Here is a 23,142-nt window from a genome sequence, read left to right as displayed (position 1 = left end):
GGGCGAATACGCAGTTGCACAGGCTCATATAATGGCAATTCTACATGATTCCGGAGCAGTCTGGTGGACGTATGGTTCCCCTCGTCCTCATATGTTGTTCTTGGCCAATGTTTTCCAGGCAGCAGAAAGGGTACATCGCTACTCAGGGACCCCTGGCAGAAACCACTGAGGACTTTTGGCGCATGTTGTGGGAGCATAATTCTACCATTGTGGTGATGCTGACGAAACTGCGAGAGATGGGCCGGGTAAGGACAAACTATGGGAATTGTAGAGTTAAACCACCATGAGTTTTTTGTTATAGATCAGGACTGGCCAACAGGGAACTCTCCAGTTTTGTAAAACTACAAATCCCAGCATGTCCTGCCAGCTACCGTCTGGCAGAGCATGCTGGGGCTTGTAGTTTCACACCAGCCGGAGAGCCGCAAGTTGGCCAGGTCTGTTACAGAATAAAGGTGATGGCCTGCATTAGCCACAAGATGACACTGGTATTTCTAAATCCTTGTAAAATAGAGTTGTTTCCTTATCTGTCCACAAGAATCATAATTATTTAGTTGTTCATAAAGTGTTGTGATAAGTAAGGAATGTTTCTCTTGCTTTAATGCAGGTGAGACAGCTCTAATGTTCTGCACCAATAATCTTGTTATTTTACCCTTACAGGAGAAATGTCATCAATATTGGCCTGCAGAACGCTCAGCGCGGTACCAGTATTTTGTGGTGGACCCCATGGCTGAGTATAACATGCCTCAGTACATCCTACGTGAGTTCAAAGTGACCGATGCACGGGTGAGTTTGAGCCAAAATACATTTCTCTCCAGTCTCGCTGGTTTTTCCCTCTCTTCTCCATTTGGTTTGTGACTTAATTCGTCTGTCCGTTTCCTACCTTGGGTGCGTCCAGGATTCTGAATGATTCTCTGCTCCACAGGACGGACAGTCTCGGACAATCAGACAGTTCCAATTCACGGACTGGCCTGAGCAAGGAGTGCCAAAAACAGGAGAGGGCTTCATTGATTTCATTGGACAGGTGCACAAAACAAAGGAGCAGTTTGGGCAGGACGGACCTATAACGGTTCACTGCAGGTGAGAAGACCACATGTTGTGTGGGCACAATAATCTAATGTAATGTGAAGGAGAGGCAGGAATAGCACGGCTGCAATGGAGGAGACTTTACACAAACCTTCCTTAATGACAGGGACACCTAATATCACAGCTTTATTATCAGTACTCTAAATGAGTCACAATGACAAATGATGCTCGAAGGACAACACCCCCAATGCCGTTTCTCAGCATCTAGTTCCAGTCATCGAGTCCCCGTACGTAAGCAAATTCACTGTCAGGAAATTTTGACACAACAATATCTCCTAAAACAGAGTCTACGTGTTTTCTTGGACATCACTGGCAACACCAAAATGTGTTTGAATTTGTTATTTAGAAAAGCTAACTGAAAAAACAGCACAACTTTAAATGCAGTTCCTGCGTTTTTATACCCGTTCATAGGTCTGAAAGCCATAAACAGGCTTACTGTATAACATGGCAGATCCCTGAAGTGTTTACTCTATTTTGTCTGGGACCCCAATAAATTGCTCTCAATATAATGTATTATATTTGTGACAGAAACAAATTCCGGTTGCTGTAGCAGCTTTGTAGTCCAATTGTCGTCACTAGTCCTGGTTGGCTCTGGTGTCAGATTGGATGCCAGATCTTCTTAACCATTTTCAGCCCAGTTCCCGGATGGAATCTGGGTGTCTGTTTTAGTTAATCATAATGTTTTTTTGAGGCATTTGTATAAAATATTAATATTTAACAATTAGTTAATTGGTTTTCAGTACACAATAGTTTTGCAGAAAGAGGAATGTCATATTTGGCCCAGGGGCCTTTTGTTTGGAAGTAGACCCCGGGATAAGGATACTTTTCTGCTGGGTGTGTCTGGGATCCGATCGATTCCGCAGCAGAGTTTGTTTGGACAAGGAGTCAGATTGTGACGAGTTAGAGAGATAACCTCATAAATAGATAATGTTACGTCTTATGGGGTCTGTAACCTGCTGTGTATATTTTAGTGCTGGCGTGGGGCGCACTGGAGTCTTTATCACACTCAGTATCGTGCTGGAGCGGATGAGGTATGAAGGGGTGGTGGACATGTTCCAGACAGTGAAGACTCTGAGGACACAACGACCAGCCATGGTACAGACAGAGGTGAGGAACGTGCTGCTTCTTATGTGATCTGAGTTAGCACAAATAGGTGTACGACATACCGACCTATAGTTCTTCACATAGTTCTTCTCCAGAGCATCCATCTACAAACCAGGAATAACTCTACTGAATGTGAGACCCACTTTGACAGAACCTTCTCTTCATATAAGGTCCAAACATTCTTGTATTGGTTTTATTGAGTCCAGGACTCACCAACATTGCTTTCAGGTGCAAAACATAATCTCAGCCACAGCAACCAATCAACAATTAGCTTTTATCCATCTAATGCAAGTTAGACAATGAAAGCAAGCATCTGATTGGCTGCTATGGTTTAATGCAAATTTTGCAGGGAGGAGTTTTGCTGCAGATAGGCAGCTACACCAGGCAAGATCAGTGGTTTCTCCGGTCTTAAAAACACATGGAAGCAACTGGAACCTGACTCGTTTGACCAAAGTAGTTAGTAAAATGGGCAATTTAAGATCCTATATTGTATAAGTGCCTTTACACTCCAGCTGTTCCCCTGACTCTTCCTTCTTGTTCCACAGGACCAGTATCAGCTGTGCTACAGAGCCGCATTGGAGTACCTAGGCAGCTTTGACCACTATGCAACATAACTACCGCTTATCCCGCTGGCCGAGCTGGGATTGAAGCGTCCGGGGACTATGGCATCACACAAGTCAACCTGTGCCAAACTCTTCTCCTCCAGGCGCTGTTCCCACCTCATCGAGAAACATGAGATAAAGCTTTGCAAGACTTGCTTGGGATTTCAGCACAATTCATTCCTTCTTCACTTTCATTCAGGTCCTGCTTTTCTGGCCCCCATCTATGGCACACAGGAATGAAACATGGAATTTCGTACTTTTTTTTTTTTTTCTATTATTTTTAATCACTTTTTTAGAGTTATTTTATTTTTTTAAGTCCGGTGTTCCTCATAGGGAAGCCATTTTCGGTTTATCGTTAATTTTTATTGTTCATTTAAATAATTAAGGCGCTAAGTAAATTAACTGCAATAGAAAGATCATGATTCCCACTGCAAGAACCTGTGTTCTGGGCTCTCCGCAAGGTGGCCGTTCCTAAAAGCCTAGGAAGAGTCCGTTTATCACACAGAGAAGCCAATGGCACAAGGATACTCTGAAGAATTCCGCGGATTATCCCAAATAAAGAAACCACTTACGATGACTGGCCTGAGGACCTTTGTACTTGATGTATCTATCATCTCACCGGAAGCGTACTCGCGCTGGAGCCAATGGATTTGTGGTGTATAATCACTGACTTTAGCACAAGGGTTGGACAAGAGGGACCAAGATAAAACAACATTGCCCAGTTCTTTATATTTTTTACGTTATATACTCTTTAATTTTTTTATTTTTTCTTTAGCAGCCTGGCGCCACTCGCCTGGTGTGAGAGACACAGGAGGTTAGGGATTTAGGGGCGCCTAGGTTGTTGAACAAGAGAAGTATATATTTGCTCAAAGTTGTAGGATGAAGAGTTGAAGGATATATTTTCTTTTCTTTTTTTTTCCAAGTTATATTAGTTTAGGGCGAATCTCAAGAGTGAAAAAAATCTTTAAAGGTGCCACATAATTCCTTCTGTCTAGAAAGTAACATTCGTTATAATGTGCAGCTTTTGGGACCTTCTACTAAATATGGCAGGAAAGAAGTGTACTTATTAATGGTACTCTGTATTAATACAACTTGCTGAGGACTGGTGTCCTATTCCATGGGTACTGATCTAAGAAATAAGGTGGTGGACAACTAATTAAATTGTATTACACAATGTATTCACTTGGAACCAATATGAACGCTGGCTCTCTAATGTTGGATAAGGAGATCATTTTTACCTTGTGTATACATTAGTGCTGTTAGGAGTTTGCTCCGTTGTATACAGTATGTTTTCTATTTGTTAATAAAAATGAGAAAAAAAACTATATTAAAAAAAAAAACCGATACAAACTCAAAGTCTACTAATACAGCATCTTTGCCGGAAAAAAAAATCTCGATGTTAATAAATTTGAATAATCAGGTTTCATACAATTTTGTCCAATGTTTTTGGTGTCTGCAGTTTGAGTGAAAGAATTATAACGTAAAACCATTGATAATTGGCCTGTATCCGTTATGTGTCCAAAACACACAACTCGTGACTTGCATTAACACTATCCTTGGAGAAGACAATCCACACCTATGCAATAATACTTCAGATATGTCTTTAACAATTTCACCAATGATTGCATAGGCAAATCGAGGGGGGGGGGGGGGGTCCTAGTGCCTGGAAACCCCCCTCCAAGCCTGGGCACTGTATAATTGAGGTGGCTGGACCCTGCTCCCGCTTCACACAGCTCTGCTTGAAAAGGGAGAGCTGCATGCACCTAACAGTAGTGCACACAGCATTGCCCATGTATATTATGGGGATAGGAAGAGTTGGAGAGCAGCCAAGCATTGTCTAAAATTATAGCCACACCCCCATGCATGCTGGTCACGCCCGCTGGCGGCGTGGTGTGGAAACCCCACTCTACAATTCCTGCGTTTGTCCGTGGATTGAAAGTCTCAATGAGTATGTAGATTCATGTGTACACACCTATAGATCTGTGATCTTCATCTCTCATAACCATCTATCGTGACTGTAAACTCTACAGATATCTGCCTACACTGCTGGTGGGGAGTGCATACACACTACCACATTTTCCAGCATCGTTCCATCGTGGATCTTGATTTTTAGAAAACCACATCAAGCAATACGATGTGCTTTGGTATGATAACATATGATGGTGGGAGTATACACATTCTTGTAATATCTGACCAAAGGGTCGTGAATCGTGTGATCTGCACAAATAATTGCAGAGGTGTATACCCAGCTTTATACAGAGACAAAAATCTCTTGGGCACTGAAAGGGTTACAAAAGCTGATCATCCCCAGAACAAAATCTCCAGTTTCTAAACTCCAGAAGTAAAGATAAAAAGGCGACAACTTCACCGACAGACGAATCTCTAATGCAGAACCTGGGAGCTCTCTCGTTAAGTGTGGTTGAAGTGACCCAGAGTTGGACAGTTTGATTACCCTCTTGAGTGACGTGCAGAATAGTTCTCTCGCTACGCTGCAATTTCTATCTGCAGGGCAGAAAGTGATTTCCGCTACTGTGGAAACAATCAGAGCGCAGGATGTAACTGCAGCCTATTGACTGGGGAATGTAGGACAGGTATTATTTCCTTGGAAGCTGCTCTTCTGTCACATAATAAAGGTGCAGATGTAACCATCAACAGGCGAAGTTTGAGGGCTGCAAAACTTTACAAGAGAGTTTACGAAGTACATTGACGCACACACCATTGTGGTTAATATATAAAGGGTTACTATACCTAGAATAATGTTACGTGAGCTTCTCATATATTTTAGAAACATTGGGTGTAAAAGTTACTATGACAACTGAAGATATTCGATGTGACATTACTCTTGCCGTCATTAGAGGCTCCAATATTTATTATTGATTGTTTATATAGTGACAATCAACCTGTATGTTTGGAGTGGTCGAGGAAATCCGTAGACCCAGAGGAAACCCACACAAACACGGGGAGAACATGCAAACCACACACAGATAGCGCCCGGGTCGGAATCGATTCCATGATCCTAGCACTGTGAGGTAGCAATGCTAACCACGGTGCCACCCATAATGAACAATAATGCAAATACAAACAGCAAGATTTATATACGTAGAGAACGTGACGTTTCCTGTGCATGCGTGTGATCTTGCATTTTAGGTGTAGTGAGCAGCAAGTGTTATTCAGAGGAGATGTACATAATGTATGTTTGAATATTTTGTTCTTAGAAGATTTAACTGGACCCCATTAGCATTTTGGGGGGTACTTTACATGCTTTATTTTTTTTACATAGTTTGGGGTGTGTTGACAAGTAATCTAATAAAATCCTGAAAAACCTATTAATTGAGAAAAAAAAAACCTGTTAAGAGTCCCTATTGGGTTTGTTTTTAGGCAATTAGATAGATTAGGTAGATTTGTCTGTATCTAATCAGGTGCCCTTAACACCCCTGAGATATCCCACTGCAGTAACAGACTGCTGCTGCCTAATCTGACATCCCCGGAAGTGAGAATGAGACAGGTCAGACTGGTGTTGTGGGATGTCATGTAGATCTCCAGTTTCTAAACTGAATCCCTCATCCTTTGTTATTACTTTCAGTAAAATGTGTCCTAAGTCATCGCTGTGGGGGGTAACGTACGTTCTTTACAGAGCAGACTACTTTTACTAGTCATTTTATGTACGTGTATAAATTGCAATATATACTGTGTGTATAATAAATGGAAAACTCTCAGCTTGATATATTTCCCCTTAGGTCTCCAAGTCCAGATGAAGCAGCAACAATGCCAAGGTGGGCTGGGCCCCCCTGGTTCCCGACTGAGTGTGTGCAGGGACCCTGTAGTTAAGGGTAAATGTCCAAGCTGAAACCTGGAGACAGCTAAAGGGGCTCAACTTAGAATGGTTATGTGGAGTGGGTGATCTTCTACCCACTATACGATCTGTGTGAAACATCATATATTAGGAGGGCTAGTGGCTCTTGTACATCACTACAATCTTGTGGTACACACTAGAAGGAATAGCTTTTATAAGAGCTTATAAATACGAGTCCTAAATGTTCCTGTACTGTCATCTTCTGTGACCAAAGAATGTCCGCAGTGTGTCTGAGTGCAGTTCCTTTGTCAGCTACCCACAGTAAGCGATCAGGAAGGATTCAGCCACAGCAACCAGCAAAGAGGTGCTGCAGCAGCTACACAGTGCCCAAGAAGTGTGAGTAATTCCAGGTGCCGCTGAAAGGACCGGACGTTGGCAGCAATATCACGTTGGTGTGAACAGTTAACACTCAGTGGGTGAGTCGCCGTGGCCAAGTGATAACTGTAATAGCAGTCAGTGATGAATATTTACTAACACCAGCAGGAACCCAAAGCTTGGTGAAGCAGGGTGGGCATAATAAACCCACCCTATCATAGTGAGCATGTAGACAGGATTGTCTGCTTGTCCCGTGAGAGAATAGTGTTAGATAAACACTGCTAGAGAGTGTATCTAACCAATGATGCAATTTAGGTAAAAACTTGTATTGACAAGAAAGACAATTGGTTGATTACATCAAATTAAATCGCTGCGTTCCATGGAGATGTATAGCAGATACTGTGATTGGTTGGAAGAGCTTAAGCCTGTCAACCTGGCTCTACATAGATTGTGGAACTATAAGAACCAGTCATGGCTCCCCAGATGTTAAATGTCAATCTATGTGACTCGCCATGTGTTATGGAACTACAGGTCTCAGCAGGCTGTGCCAGCCTGTCTCATAACACCTGGAGATCCTTACGTTGCCTAACTGTGATGTAAAGAGATTGAGGACTCTTTCTGATGAATGATTCAGATGCAATGAACACTATATAACTAGGTGTAATTGCAGTGTAGCAGCATTATGTCAGAGCTGTATAACAAGTTCCTTAGTGATCTGTGACATAATGACACCCGCCCACATACTGCTCATCAGACACTAATTGTCTAATCAGATTCATTCTGGCACAGAAAAGAAAAACAAATGCCTGTTGGTTCATGAAATACAGTACATCCTTATAGGGTTTAACTCCTCTGAATACTTCCTCTAGAAGTGGTGCTGTCTCTGGTACCTCCAGCACCAGCAAACAAATACAAATTGTTCCAGTTTAGGCAACAACTTCAGACAGCCTGTGTATCAGAGGGGCTGCTGCAAGTCACACGACAGGTGGGTTTACAACGTATCGGGGGGGGGGGGATCCACTCCCCTTCCTCAGGTGACAGTAATCAGGATTATGCCCGGGCAGCTTCCTCCTAGCTCTCTGACCTCTTGCAGTAGGAGGAAACTGCTTAGCAGCACAAGTCTGTCATATTAGACACAATTCTTCTAATCTGATGTCTATTTGGGCATTACTTAGTAATTCAATGTTTGTGCCTTTGAATTTTACTTTTTTATGTCACTGGTAACTTAATTCAGTAGTCTGTGGCTTTTTCTATTCAAAGTGATAACTGGCCTCCATAGAGCCCTGAACAGCTTTGGGGTGAACTGGTAAACGGGGCTGGGAGCACGGTGGCTAAGTGGTTAACACTTCTGCCTCACATCGCTGGGGTCATGAGTTCAATTCCTAACCATGGCCTTATCTGTGAGGAGTTTGTATGTTCTCCCCATGTTTGCGTGTTTTTCCTCCGGGTGCTCCGGTTTCCTCCCACACTCCAAAAACATACTGGTAGGTTAATTGGCTGCTATCAAAATTTACCCTAGTGTCTCGCTCTCTCTGTATCTGTGTGTGTGTATGTGTGTTAGGGAATTTAGACTGTAAGCTCCAATGGGGCAGGGACTGATGTGAGTTCTCTGTACAGCGCTGCGGAATCAGTGGCGCTATATAAATAAATGGTGATGATGGGAGCCAGGCCTTATCGCCCCAACATCCGTGCCCGTCCTCGCTATCGCCCAACATCAGTAGCAACCTCACTATCGGCCAACATCAGTGCCCAACCTCCCTATTGCCCAACCTCACTATCGCCCCAACATCAGTGCCCGTCCTCGCTATTGCCCAACGTCCGTGCTCAACCATTGCTCTTGTGGCTGAATGACTCTCTGCAGCCATGTTTCACAATCTAGTGGAAAGCCATCAACTCTGTACTTATAATGGTGTCCCCATCTGGAAATATTACGTGTTGCCATATCATAAAAATATAATTATTGTCCCACTGCTGATGAAATAGTAAGCCACTGTAATAAAAATTAAAAAAAACACTGACATTTAATCTATAATTACATTTGGGCCACTAATTTATTCTTAAAATAAATTATCCCCTGTAAGAAAAATCATAATCATTTTTGACCCTCTACAACAAAAAAAAGTTTGTTAATTTAAACTTCCATTGTGCCTCCTGTTATATTAACAATGACTAAAAACCGACATGCTTTTATTTCTCTTCAGTCTCGGGCAAGTTTCAGTTTCTGTTGAAACTGGGGCAAGTTTGATAACAATATGGGAGAGATAGGTGTTTTGAAATCGCCAAAGATTGGAATTTGGAAAGTCAAAATCGCAGGTTAATACATATGGAGATTTTGCACTCAAAATCGCCGGTTATCTCTCGCGATTGGCAGCGATTTTAAATCGCTGAAAAAATCACAGCTTGATATATTTACCCCCTGGTGTGAACATTTTTAAAGGGTTAATACTGAACTGTGTGTGTGTGTCTGTGTGTTTAGTATTTATCTATTTTTATACAAGTGAGGGAGTGTCACGTATATTTGTGTGTCACTTTTGGTCTTGCTTTGTATGTGTGTACCTTTACTTAAAACAGCATTTTAAAAAGATTTATTGAAAATTGTTTTGTGTGTATTGTATTTTTTGTATGTCTGTTTATAGACAATTATCAATCATCAGTAGTAATAGGCTGCAGTTTATAAGTCATTAACAGAAGCATTCCGACTGCAGATAATGGATACGCAAACATCAGTTCTATCCCGGATATTGGTTACAGATATAAATGATTAAGACGCTATTGTGAATCTCATGGATCTGTGAGTGAAAAGACCTAACACATTGTAATTAGCCCCTTACAATCGTCCAGAAGACGTTCAGACCCCTGCAGGCCAATAGAAACTATGAAACTGGAAGAAGACGGTAATCTCACCGGCTGCAGAATATTTTTTAGGGATTCAGCCCCGTCTGTCTTATTATAGATATAGGTAATACATTAAACCAGCGATGGGCAACCTGATACACTGCAGGGGCCACATTGGTGACCCTCTAACCTTCAAAAAGGGCCACACAGCACACTTAGTCTCAGTAGCTAAAACAATACATTTATTTAATGAAAGAGACACCTATCTGTAATAATCAGCAGGAATTATAAACAAGCGTTACACGCTATAACAAACACAACTCAGTAAGATGGTGAATGCGCAGGGGAAGGCTCGGAGGGGTCACAGGGGAAGACTTGGAGGGACCTCGGGGGAAGGCTTGGAGGGCCGCCTGTTGCCCACCACTACATTAGACCATGTAACTCAGTTTCTGAACATTTTTTGGCTCTGTATTTTATTAATTGTCTCCACTTGTGAAAATTCTACACAGTTACTATATATATCTGTACTGCATCCCTTACATTATTCCCGACCTAGATATACATTCTAAGTGATTTATTATTTGCACTTACTGTAATAGTTTCTACTTTGGTGCATGGGTAGGTCCTAACCCATCCTGAATATAGGCATATAATAAGTGGTCGGAGTGAGCTGCTATACAACGGTATGACAAACCGGCACTTCCCATTACTCAGTCTAACTCACCACTTGGTGTTCAATTGTCACAATCCAATTTGTCTCCAATGCAGAAACCATAGTGAGCGAGTTATTTACATCAGTCTCAGTGCATTTTGGTCTACAGGAAAATGGACACCACTTGTATAACTTGGTCAATAGTAAAAGTTAATTCAACTGAGACTGATGTTCTCACAAAACTTTATTTAGAAACTTCCCCTCAGCAGAATGAACAAACCAGGAACTCTACTATGTATTAATTTATTTATTACCACACTTGCCAACTTTCTAAAGTTGGCTTCCGGGAGCCTGCCGGGGAAGGTGGGTGTGATGGAGGGGGTAGGACTCCAAAATCTGCATAATTTTACAGCAGGGGGCAGGGCCAAACGCAATTGCGGCGTTTTGAACCTAATTTTGCCCACTTCACTAGGAAGTGGGCAGATGCGGTAGATTGCCACACTCTCCCGCAAAATGCGGGAGTCTCCCGGTCATTCCAGGAGAGTTGGCAAGTTTGTTTATTACATATTTAAAAGCTGCAAAATTTTCTCATCTGTATGAAATAAATTTGGATATCTACACATGGTCCTCGTGGCCGGGCAGTGTAACCTATTGTATATTCTGGATTACTTTGCAAACCTGACACGTGTGACGGTTACATTGAATAGATATGACACAACCCTGTCCCGATATACAGGCTTTACAGCACAAATAGCAAAAAACGTACAAGTCTCTATTCTCTATATAAGAAACTGACAGCATCCCTGCTGTGTGTGCTATGCCATATTACACCTGAGAAAACTACAATATGTACAATCACCCCCTGCTGTGGATTCATTTTCACTGATGTATTTTCAGGGGTGCCAGTTATTTAGTACATATATCAGAATAAGATATCTCCATCATAACAAACAATACCATACTGTTCATTTAAATCAGCATAAATTTATTTATTTTTCTTTAAATAACAAGTTAAGAACCTTTTAAGCACACATCTGTCATTTTGTTTAGCCATCCTCCTACAAATCAGTTTCTCCTTTTCAAAAACTCTCTGATTGGCAACTAAAAATGTCAGATGTCTGATTCAGGCAAGTATGAACACACCCTCTATTTCAGTTTTATAGCACACAGCTCTCACCATACAGAAACTCATCTTTTTTTCTTTTTAAACAGTGAAATAGACAGATCTCCATGTAGCCATCTTAGAATCAGTGTATTATTCTGGAGAGTAATTTTATCCTATAAAGTGGTAAGAGGAAAATTTGGTGCTTATTATACAGTATACAATCCATCAATTTCATGAAAGATAATCTTTTTACTGTTGTGGAATAAATCCATGGGAGCTCCTGTCAGAAAATTATTATCAGGAGTAGGTTCCCTTTAAATCTGCAGATGAGAAACATAGAACAGAATGACCTCAACAGTGGATTCTGATTCTGTCACAATACCTGAAGCACTTCAGATCTTATCAGTAATATGAGACCAGATCGCCAGAGAGGTAATACTCTGCTCTAACAAAACTTTACCAGCAATCAATTACAGGGTTTGAGGTAACAGACACATTTTATTTACAAGCGAAATACAAACTAAATTCTAAAGCATACTTGTCAACTCTCCCGGAATATCCGGGAGACTCCCACATTTCGCGAGAGTCTGGCAATCTCCCGCATCTGGAGAATTCTGCCCACTTCCTTGTGAAGTGGGCAGAATTAGGTCCATAACGCCGCGATTCCCGCGTCTGGCCCCGCCCCCTGCTGTCAAATGACGTGTTTGCGTCATTCCGTCAGGAGGGGGGGGGGGGGGCGCCCCCATCACGTCCACTTCCCCCTGGCAGGCTACCGGAAGCCAACCTAAGTATATATATACACAAATATACACACATATACGCACACACACACTCTGAGTAAAATTTAAGGGTATATTAATAACTAGTTTTGATTTGTAGATAAAACCTCATTGTTTCCGGAGATGTTTATAGTAATCACATTCAGAAACAAGGGGAGAACACCACTAGTTTCACAGACAATCATTAAATAAAGGATATAACAGTGTATACAATGTCTATCCTTAGCAGGATTAGGTACAGAACATTTACCTACATAGCGCCCACGCACTCCGCAGCTTGTCCTGATCTGCAGGAGGTGCATGTTGGAAGGTATCAGCTACAGAGAGCGAAGGCCGCCACTTGTGAACCAATATTCGAGCTATTGATTCACTAGTAACCAGTTACATCACTACGGCGTGAGGCACATTGTGCACAATGAATTCAAAGGCTGCATCCTCGTAAGATCCTGGGGCAGCACAGTGGCTCAGTGGTTAGCACTTCTGTCTCACAGCACTGGGGTCATGAGTTCGATTCCCGACCATGGCCTTATCTGTGTGGAGCTTGTATGTTTGCGTTGGTTTCCTCTGGGTGCTCCGGTCTCCTCCCACACTCCAAAAACATATTGGTAGGTTAATTGGCTGCTATCAAATTGACCATAGTCTGTCTGTCTGTCTCTGTCTTCATCTGTCTGTGTGTGTGTTTGGGAATTTAGACTGTAAGCCCCAATGGGGCAGGGACTGATGTGAGTGAGTTCTGTGGAATTAGTGGTGCTATATAAATAAATGATGATGATGATGATGATGATGATGATGATGATGATAAGACAATGGCTGCCTCCACTGTGTGCAGGTGACAGACCCATCTTAACACAGTCCATCCACACAAGACTCTCAGCTCATGCATTTATCGGCCGGGCTTGTACCAACTGGAGTTTTTCATTGTGATGTATCAAATGCAATAAGAAACTATAGTATGTACACGCACAATGTGACATTACAGCACAGGGATAGATAATACACGCCAATAGCAACACCTGACATGGATGCACACACATATCATCACAGTTGCCAACAGTCCCCAATTCTCAGAGATATAAACATTTGTCTGAAATGAGTTTCACCATCTTTCAATACTTCAATTACATTTATTTTTAGTTGTTATTGTTAGATACACTCTATACCAGAGAGTATCTAACCATACTTAAATGTGCAGAGACCAGACACACTTATGGGTAGATTTACTGAGGTGTTGCCCATAGCAACTAATCACATTCTAGATATTTTCTAAAATGAGCTATAGATAAATGATAGGTAGAATCTGATTGGTTGCTATGGGTGACACCTCCATTTTTCCTATTTAGAACTTTTTGTCAGTAAACCTACCCCTTATAACATGCTGCAGAGCAAGATGCCCACCACAACCAGGGCTTCTGGCTAGGTCTATTGGTCACAATACTGGGCTGGATGTGTCACATAAATTTAACTGTGATGGGAGAAATATTGAATGATAACTTTGAGAGGCGTCATGTGACTGATCTGCGGCCACACCCCGCAGCGCAATGACACAATTGCGGATCTCCCAGAGGCGAGCGCTCTAAAGTTGGCACACACTCACATCACCAAACTATCGGATACAAATCCCCATGATGCAAAGTGACAATAAGCACAAAACTAAGTCATTAGAGTGAGGGGACATGGAGACTGTATTTCATGTGTCACATTGATACATTGTAATGATTTATAACACTGCTGAGTGTATGTTCCCATATAACGTGGACCTGGATAGTGAGCAGCCCACATGTAATCTGTAAAACTCATTCTGAAGACCAACAAGGCTCATTCACCGCCCCTAGGAGCTCATCTAAATATATAAATTACAACTGGATGAAAGATAATTATCCATAAAGACGTTTACATCATTCCAGAAAGAGGGACGGTGGGAAGCATCTGATCCCACTCTGCCTTTCACCAATATATTAATAATTTTATTAGTATACAAACGCCACATACAGTGTAATATATATATTACACATACACCTATATAACGTCACTTAACGCGGCTCTGAGCCATCACGTACGGCCTGTATGCGCGACATGGAGTCTACAGATGTCTGAAATGGTGCCGAGGAATGCAGCATCTTCCACAAGAAACTCACTCAACTGACGCCTGGTTTCTGGAAAACGCTGTATCTGGCATCGTTCCAGAATATCCCATAAATGCTGGATCAGATCTGATGACCATGACATCTGGATAACATCACGGCCATGCTCATCAAACCACACGTGCTCAGTGGATGGGGGCATTGTCATCCTATCACCCCATCAGGAAAGAAATGCTTCAACATGGGTTCATGTCATTACTCAGTATCATTAAGAAGGGATTAGCATTTCCCTTTCCTTCTAAGGGATGACTGCACTTAAACCATATCGGGAAAATGATCGCACAACATTATGCAATCACCAGAACCCTCCACTGCTGGAAACAGGCTGTCAGGGCTGTAGAGATCTTTAGGTTGGAGTCTCATGTGCTCTCGCAGGCTGTTACCCGTGCTCTTTACACCACTGAACTCCCAAACGTGCACTGCCAGGTGCCCTGAAACTCAACTACCCTGCTCTGTAGAGCTCTCGTTGGACCATAGTTTGATGAAACTGGCTGCACGTGCTGCAGGTTTACACTGGCATTCAGTCTGTTTTGCACTACATCTCCAGATGTCACAAACCCGGAGTATGTGTTCCCCCACTGCTGTCCTTTGCAGATATTGTTTTACTGGTGAAGTTTCATGCTCACATCACCTTAGACACTGCTGCTTGTGAAACATCAACGAGTTAAGCTCCTTCCAAATGCACCCCAACAATCAACCCTCTTTCAAAGACATCTCCTCTTGCAGCTATAGTTTTAGGCAGCCGGGGCAGTCCAGCATTTTTATACATCACCATCATGAGGAGTGATCATAGGCACTTACCTATACACGCCCCATGCGGTACACACAAACCCACACACTACAACAAGATTCTGAAGCATAAACAGAGTTCCACTGGACGTATGAACAGTTATATTTCCAGCCTTGGAAATAATGGTTTATAATATAATAATTCACAGTATAAGTAACTCCAAAAACAGCAGCAATACTGAGCAAGCTGCAACAACCTGAAGGTATAGCGACGTTACTCACATTACAATAAGTAATGTTACTTCTGCTCCAATAACCCACATTCTAGACTTGTAGCATACATACCAAAGTGAATCAGCGTTAATAAGACACCTCTCACGCCCCTGGCAGTAACGGGTGGGGTCACCTGGGTGCTTTTCATGTTACTGCTTTTTTCACTGCTGAAGCATCCTTCTCACAGCTGGAATGTATATAATGTGTGCTCCAATATTATGTGTGTCACCTGCAGAGTGACCACTATGTGATCTGCTCTCTGCTTTACTCACAGAATGAAGAATTTAACTTTGGAGTAATTGGACGCTGGACTGTAAACATGGAGTAATCCGGATGACTCCACCCTAAACGCTTTCTGAAGGTCTTTTTATGCTGTCTATACAGTTAGTTTTTATTGTTATATTTTTAGAGATGAGATTCACTTTTGTATAATGGGACTCAATAATAGTATATATTATCACCGAACTATATAATATGATCATACATTAATACAGCCTAGTGTAACACCAACAGGTAATAATAGGAGGTAACACACGCAGAAGAAAATGTTTCCTGTCTATCACAAATGAATATATATATATATATATATATATATACACACACACAAAAATAAAAACCATATTAATGGTGTAGTTTCCTTAATGCTGATGAGGTAGTCTGGATAGAATTAAAATCTGTGATTAGAAAATTAACCACTACGATGAAAGTAGTATATCGGATGTCCTTATTTGTGATATCAGATACCCTCAATGGAGCAAGAGATATCCAACTACTGAATATTTGAAAATGATACCATTTGTAAAATAGATTGTGTACAATTATACAATTTATTAATGATCTAAAAGCTGAAAACATTTCTGTAATTTTTGGACTAACTAACCTAAATATAAGAGGAATAATACAACATCAAAATATAAGAGATGTAATAAAGGAAACACGATAGGCTAGAAATAAATATATTCTTTCCTTAAAATGAGTCATATCTTGAAGGTATAAGAATTATAAAATGAATCCCCTACCAAATTTTTTTCCGTCTAATGTGTGGTCCGGTTCCCACCTGGCGGTTTGATATGGTTTTTCATTTTGCACATAATTTTCCTTGTTTCACTTCTATAATTCTCTTTTTTAATATTCGCCAAGATTTTCCTGAAATTTACTAAAGATTTTTTTTCTTTTTAAAATTATTTTTTTAATGATAGGAAATATGAATTAGTGGACCAGAGTGCCTTTGTATGGTTTTTTTTTTCCAAACTCTGATTTTAAGTAATAAGTAATGTTCAGTTGGCAGAGCACCCCCTCAACTGCCTCTTTTAGTAAAACACCATGCGATTTAAAAAAAGGGGAGAGTTCCACGCCTAGGGGTATATTTACTAAACTGCGAGTTTGAAAAAGTGGAGATGTTGCCTATAGCAACCAAACAGATTCTAGTTATCATGTATGTAGTACATTCCACAGGAATATGATTGGCTGCTATAGGCAACATCTCCACTTTTTTCAAACCTGCAGTTTAGTAAATATCAACTGTTTTCTTTGTAGTTTAAATTGCAAGTTAAGTTTAGCCATTTCAGAACCAAATGCTTAATTAGCCTGACTGCTAGTGTTACAGAAGCACATTGTCTTCTTATGGCCTGTTCACTCCCAAAACACAATTTCTATGTTTAGCAAATTGTGAACCCTCCCGTTACCCAGTCTTGAGGCCATGAGCTGTACACCAATCACTATGCAAAAAAGCACCAAAACCCTTTGACCCGGCTGCATCAGTAAACAACTATAATTTCCTGCTAGACATTACTGGAATCGGCCAAATCCTTGTACCATTAAATTGTTCTACAAAATGACTCCCTCTCGTTATGTTCTCTTCATCTCTTTACACAATCTTATATAATGGTGTGGCCTCTTTGCTCCCGCAGTAGCATTTTCCAATTTTCTACAAAAAAATTCTGCTCACTGGGATCACTGTATCAACACAATCCAATAGTCCTAGCAATGATTCCAGCTGTTTCAAAGTTACCCCCCCCCCCCCCCCCCTGCCCCCTGCGCATATTGAGCTTCCCCTCAAATCTCTTCACTCTCTCCTCTGGTAATCTACACAACTTCTCCCCATTATCAGTTTTAATCTCTAGATATAACAAATTAAATTTAGTGATTACACAAGAACACAAATTTGCAAAGCTCTGACTATTGTAGGTGTAAATCTCCTTAGTCTTATCATGTTACCTATGTCAAAATGAGTTCAGTTTATAAGTGATGGATTATAGCTGCCTGTGATATGTGTATAAAACTTTTGTAAACAATAATAAATTAAACCCTGTACCATCTATATATCACCCTGAATCTCAGAGTAAGGATACATGCTTGAGGAACTTTGTGCTGGGACTTTACAGTTGTGCTGTGTAAAACAGTAAAACCAAGTCATTTTAATGCATATACTGTATACAGTTCTGTTAACAATGGTGGTTTCCAATATGATTGGTTATTTTATATATATATATATATATATATATATATATATATATATATATATATATATATATAAAACAAACTCTACTGGGTGTCAGAACAAACAAACAACTGCCTTCCACTGAAAATAGGGTATAGAAAATCAGTTCACCTAATAAAATATAGAAATTGTATCACTAAGATGTGATTAGAATATTATAGTGAGCACTAAATTGTTACTATAAATCAGAATAACAACATTTATTAACACTTATATAAAAACAATTCAATATCACCCTATTTATATATATTTGGCTATCGGTTATAACCAGGGCCGGTGCTAGGGTCCTCGGCGCCCTAGGCACAATGTTAAAAATCCCCCCCTTCCCCCCGGCACAATGTAACAAAATCTGCCTCCCCACCGCCCCCCCGGCACAATGTAAAAACCGCCCCCGGCACAATGTAAACCCCCCCGGCACAATGTAAAAAACTCCCCCCGCTTTTCCTTACCTTGGCTCTGGTCCTCTCTGACGGGTCCCGTCCCTCACTGACACTGTCGGGCCGTGATAATGATGTCACGCCCGACAGTCAGTGAGTGGAGGGGAGGAGACAGAGCGCCCCAATAGCTGTTGGAGGGGAGGGCGATGGTGGTGATCCATAGCCCCTCCCCGTGGATCGATCTCAAGCTGTCCGGCGGCCGTTTAAGGTATGCTCAGCGGTCGCCGCACAGTTTTCTACTACAATAGTAATTGTTTTTTAATTTTGAGGCGCCCTGCAGAGCCCGGCGCCCTAGGCAACTGCCTAACCTTGCCTAATGGGAGCGCCGGGCCTGGTTATAACATGCTATTCCAAGTATAGTATTCTTATTCAATCAATGCATAAGAGCTAATAAGTCTATAGAAGGATTAAACACAGACTTATAGAAGGAAAGGAAAACCAAGGCAATAGCTATAATACGCTGGAACAATGTCTCCATTTTGTTTACTATGAAAAACTCTCCAACTAACTTCTGAAAAAGATACTGTAATATTTTGCAGTTATCAGAAACTTTAATGGTACTTAGGCAAGGTCACTGATCACAGGGTCTTTGTATAATAATATCTAATTACTGTCATGCAATATTTTAGAATAATCAGGAATAATAGCACTTGTAAATATTTAGGAGGTAATAAGACACCTCCCAGTACTGACCTTGCCCTCCTGTATGGCCATAGAGCTCCCAGGTGAATAAACAAACATATAGCCAGAAGAGGTTTATTATGTATATCATGTTTATAGGTGTGACGTGACCAGCTCCCTATTAAGTTTGTGCTAACCAACCTATTCACAACTATGCTATTCAATATGTATGATAGCTTGCTTACCTTTGGCCGCATAGGATGAATTTGGTTTAATCGTTCCTAAAATCAGAACAATATAAAGCATGTTAACTGCGTTATAACTTCAGTATATCACCACATTAAATAATCTTCACTGAGATACCTGTTCTTTAGTTACTGTCCAATATCAGTATATTACAAAGTACACATACGGTATATATGCCTGCTATAGATATCCTACTATACTAATGTAAATAGATAGTGACATCAATGCTGCTAATGATATAATTTAAAGGAGTCTACCCACATAATACATTAACCTTTGTATGCATTATTGGTGTGGTCGTTCTCCCTCCCCCCTATAAGACCACATCAGCACAGGACAGACTAGTGACCAGGAAGTGATAGGGGTAGACAGAGGAAAAGCAGCAACAGCTTGGATATATTCTGAATGACTTAGAAATATATATGTATAATCAACATACATGATAATTCCTTATTGTAATTGTAAGCACAGTCTGGAAATAACACCTTCTTGGGGTATATTTACCAAACTGCGGGTTTGAAAAAGTGGGGATGCTGCCTATAGCAACCAATCAGATTCTAGCTGTCATTTATGTACTACATTCTACAAAATGACAGCTAGAATCTGATTGGTTGCCCTAGGCAACATCTCCACTTTTTCAAAACTGCAGTTTAGTAAATATACCCCCTCTGTCCCTTCTGGTAATCAGCCCAATCACCATACAGCTTCACTCCCTGTCTCCTAAACTAATCATGTCAGCTAAAGGAATGTCTAGGAATGGGGGAGGCTAATTGTTAGTACAATCAGAGTATGTTTGTGTATATCAACAACATTGTCTCATATATAACAAAGTACAGATTATATAATTGAATTAAGCCAAATGTGCCAACCTTACAGTCCTATTTTGTTATAAATACATTAACTTACAATTTTCCTAACTTAGACATATTTGCTTAACAATTGCTGAGTGTATTACAAAGCCACTAATATCTATACTTTGGTTCACACTTCTTAGTTTTCTTATTTTGCTTATTTTAACACATTTAATTTGCAGAATTACAAAGACACACAATGTTAAATTAATCCAGTAAAATTAGTGATTTTAGATTTTTGTCTAATAGCGCAACATTTAAAAATTCTTTATATTGCTTTGAATTGATAAATTAAAATTTATCAGCCCCGGGGCTAATGCCAAAGATCATCTTGTATTTCCTCTGTTAATTTACAATGTCCTTATAGGTCCAGTGGATTGTTCAAAGGCTTTACAATAACTGGCTCATTCAACTGCAATTCAAACAACAATAAGCACAACAAAATAAATTAAATAACAATTAAACAGAAAGACAACAGGCTACAAGAAAATATGGTTCTCATCATTCTGAATATTGGATACAACTCTCACTGGTTTTACTCTCTGGGCTTTGTGACTTGATAGTTTTTGAAGAGAGTTAAAATGCTAAAGTTACATAACAAGACCCAGCATATGTGTCATTGTGTGTATTGTAATGCAGTTGGTCCATCCAAACAGCATCATACAAAGGGCTTAGATTTACCTGCTAACCAAGTAGTAATGTGCTCTGACCTTTCCCGTGCTGCTCCCCACTGGTGGAATTCCCTATCACACCCAATCAAACTCTCCCACAGTCTTTCTGATAAGAGAACTCATCTCTCTATTAGAGGTGATCTTATCCCCGAAAATATTACTAACAATAATGTACCCTCACAGCTCTGTCCCAGTCTCTGAGTCACACGTGGAGAACCCAGAGAATGGGAATAGATAATTGTATCTAATACACAGAATAAGGGGACTTGTACTTGTCAATACTGTAAAATTGGGACATTTTCAGAGACCTGTTGGTTAAAACTAGGACTCCCTCTGGAAATGAGGAGATGACAAGTTACCTTCATTAGAGAACGCCTTATCATGTCACCAGTACAGGGCTCTGTGCTATTGTGTACAGAGGAGTTGTGTGTCTGTATTGTGTATATACAGTGTCACTATCTATATACTGAGGTGATCTGAGCCTCCATTGTATATACACTGTAGTGTCACTGTCTATATACTGAGGTGACCTGAGCCTCTATTATATATACACCGTAGTGTCACTGTCTATATACTGAGGTGATCTGAGCCTCCATTGTATATACACTGTAGTGTCACTGTCTATATACTGAGGTGACCTGAGCCTCTATTATATGTACACTGTAGTGTCACTGTCTATATACTGAGGTGACCTGAGCCTCCATTGTATATACACGTAGTGTCACTGTCTATATACTGAGGTGACCTGAGCCTCTATTATATATACACCGTAGTGTCACTGTCTATATACTGAGGTGATCTGAGCCTCCATTGTATATACACTGTAGTGTCACTGTCTATATACTGAGGTGATCTGAGCCTCCATTGTATATACACTGTAGTGTCACTGTCTATATACTGAGGTGATCTGAGCCTCCATTGTATATACGTAGTGTCACCGTCTATATACTGAGGTGATCTGAGCCTCTATTATATATACACTGTAGTGTCACTGTCTATATACTGAGGTGACCTGAGCCTCTATTATATATACGTAGTGTCACTGTCTATATACTGAGGTGACCTGAGCCTCTATTATATATACACTGTAGTGTCACTGTCTATATACTGAGGTGATCTGAGCCTCTATTATATATACGTAGTGTCACTGTCTATATACTGAGGTGATCTGAGCCTCTATTATATATACGTAGTGTCACTGTCTATATACTGAGGTGATCTGAGCCTCCATTGTATATACACTGTAGTGTCACTGTCTATATACTGAGGTGATCTGAGCCTCCATTGTATATACGTAGTGTCACTGTCTATATACTGAGGTGATCTGAGCCTCTATTATATATACACCGTAGTGTCACTGTCTATATACTGAGGTGATCTGAGCCTCAATTGTATATACGTAGTGTCACTGTCTATATACTGAGGTGATCTGAGCCTCCATTGTGTGTGTATGTATATATGTATATATGTATATATGTATATATATATATATATATATATATATATAAAAAACACAGTGTCACTGTCTATATACTGAGGTGATCTGAGCCTCCATTGTATATGCACTGTAGTGTCACTGTCTATATACTGAGGTGTTCTGAGCCTCCATTGTGTATACATAGGAGTTTTATCGTATGTATATATATATATATATATATATATATATATATATATATATATATATATATATATATATACACATACACACACTGAGGTGACCTGAGCGTCCATCTTATATAGTGTCACTGTCCGTATACTGAGGTGACCTGAGCCTTCATTTTGTGTATTGTATGTGTGTGTGTATGTATATATATATATATATATATATATATATATTACAGTGTCACCGTCTATATAGTGAGGTGATCTGAAACTCCACTGTGTGTACACTGGACAGTTATTTTCTATATATTGAGGTGATAAGAAGCTCCATTGTGTGTACACTGGGCAGTGCATTGTATATGTGTATGTATGTAGATTATACAGTGTCACTGTCTATAAACTGAGGTGATCTGAGCCTCCATTGTGTGTACACTGGGCAGTGCATTGTATATGTGTATGTATGTAGATTATACAGTGTCACTGTCTATAAACTGAGGTGATCTGAGCCTCCATTGTGTGTACACAGGGCAGTGCCATTATATATGTAAACGAGGGTGTTGATTCCTGCACACAATACAGACACAATAACAACGACCGAGCGCCACTCACACACCTCGACCACCCGCCACCACACCCCGACCATTCTATTTGTCGGCGCGGTCACTTAGCCCGGACCTGACTGGATAAAGCGCGCACGGCTTCTGCAGCTCAGCCAATCAAGCATCGCCCCCCGAAGCAGAGCG

General features: G+C 40.6%; 1 protein-coding gene and 1 long non-coding RNA gene across 21 annotated transcripts in view; one reads left to right on the top strand and one right to left on the bottom strand.

The window, feature by feature from the left end:
* Positions 1–4,220, top strand: part of PTPRF (protein tyrosine phosphatase receptor type F) — a 513,733-nt gene extending 509,513 nt beyond the window's left edge. For all 20 annotated transcript variants that reach the window (XM_075181665.1, XM_075181664.1, XM_075181670.1 and 17 more), the window contains 5 exons: positions 119–245; positions 658–783; positions 923–1,077; positions 2,055–2,190; positions 2,733–4,220. In XM_075181665.1, the coding sequence (XP_075037766.1) occupies positions 119–245; positions 658–783; positions 923–1,077; positions 2,055–2,190; positions 2,733–2,801 (613 nt within the window). In that variant the 3' untranslated portion in view covers positions 2,802–4,220. The remainder of the gene's footprint in view (positions 1–118; positions 246–657; positions 784–922; positions 1,078–2,054; positions 2,191–2,732) is intronic.
* A 7,256-nt stretch (positions 4,221–11,476) lies between these two features.
* LOC142099992 (uncharacterized) lies at positions 11,477–23,096 on the bottom strand. Its single transcript, XR_012678645.1, has 3 exons — positions 23,013–23,096; positions 19,275–19,310; positions 11,477–11,869 (listed from the first exon to the last, which is right to left on the bottom strand). It is a non-coding gene; the product is annotated as an uncharacterized LOC142099992 (long non-coding RNA).
* Positions 23,097–23,142: the final 46 nt, after the last annotated feature.

This window comes from Mixophyes fleayi, chromosome 8 (assembly GCF_038048845.1).
Source record: "Mixophyes fleayi isolate aMixFle1 chromosome 8, aMixFle1.hap1, whole genome shotgun sequence".
Classification (NCBI taxonomy): domain Eukaryota; kingdom Metazoa; phylum Chordata; class Amphibia; order Anura; family Limnodynastidae; genus Mixophyes; species Mixophyes fleayi.
Note: the sequence above shows the minus strand (reverse complement) of the source record. Positions and strands in the feature narration are given on the sequence as shown.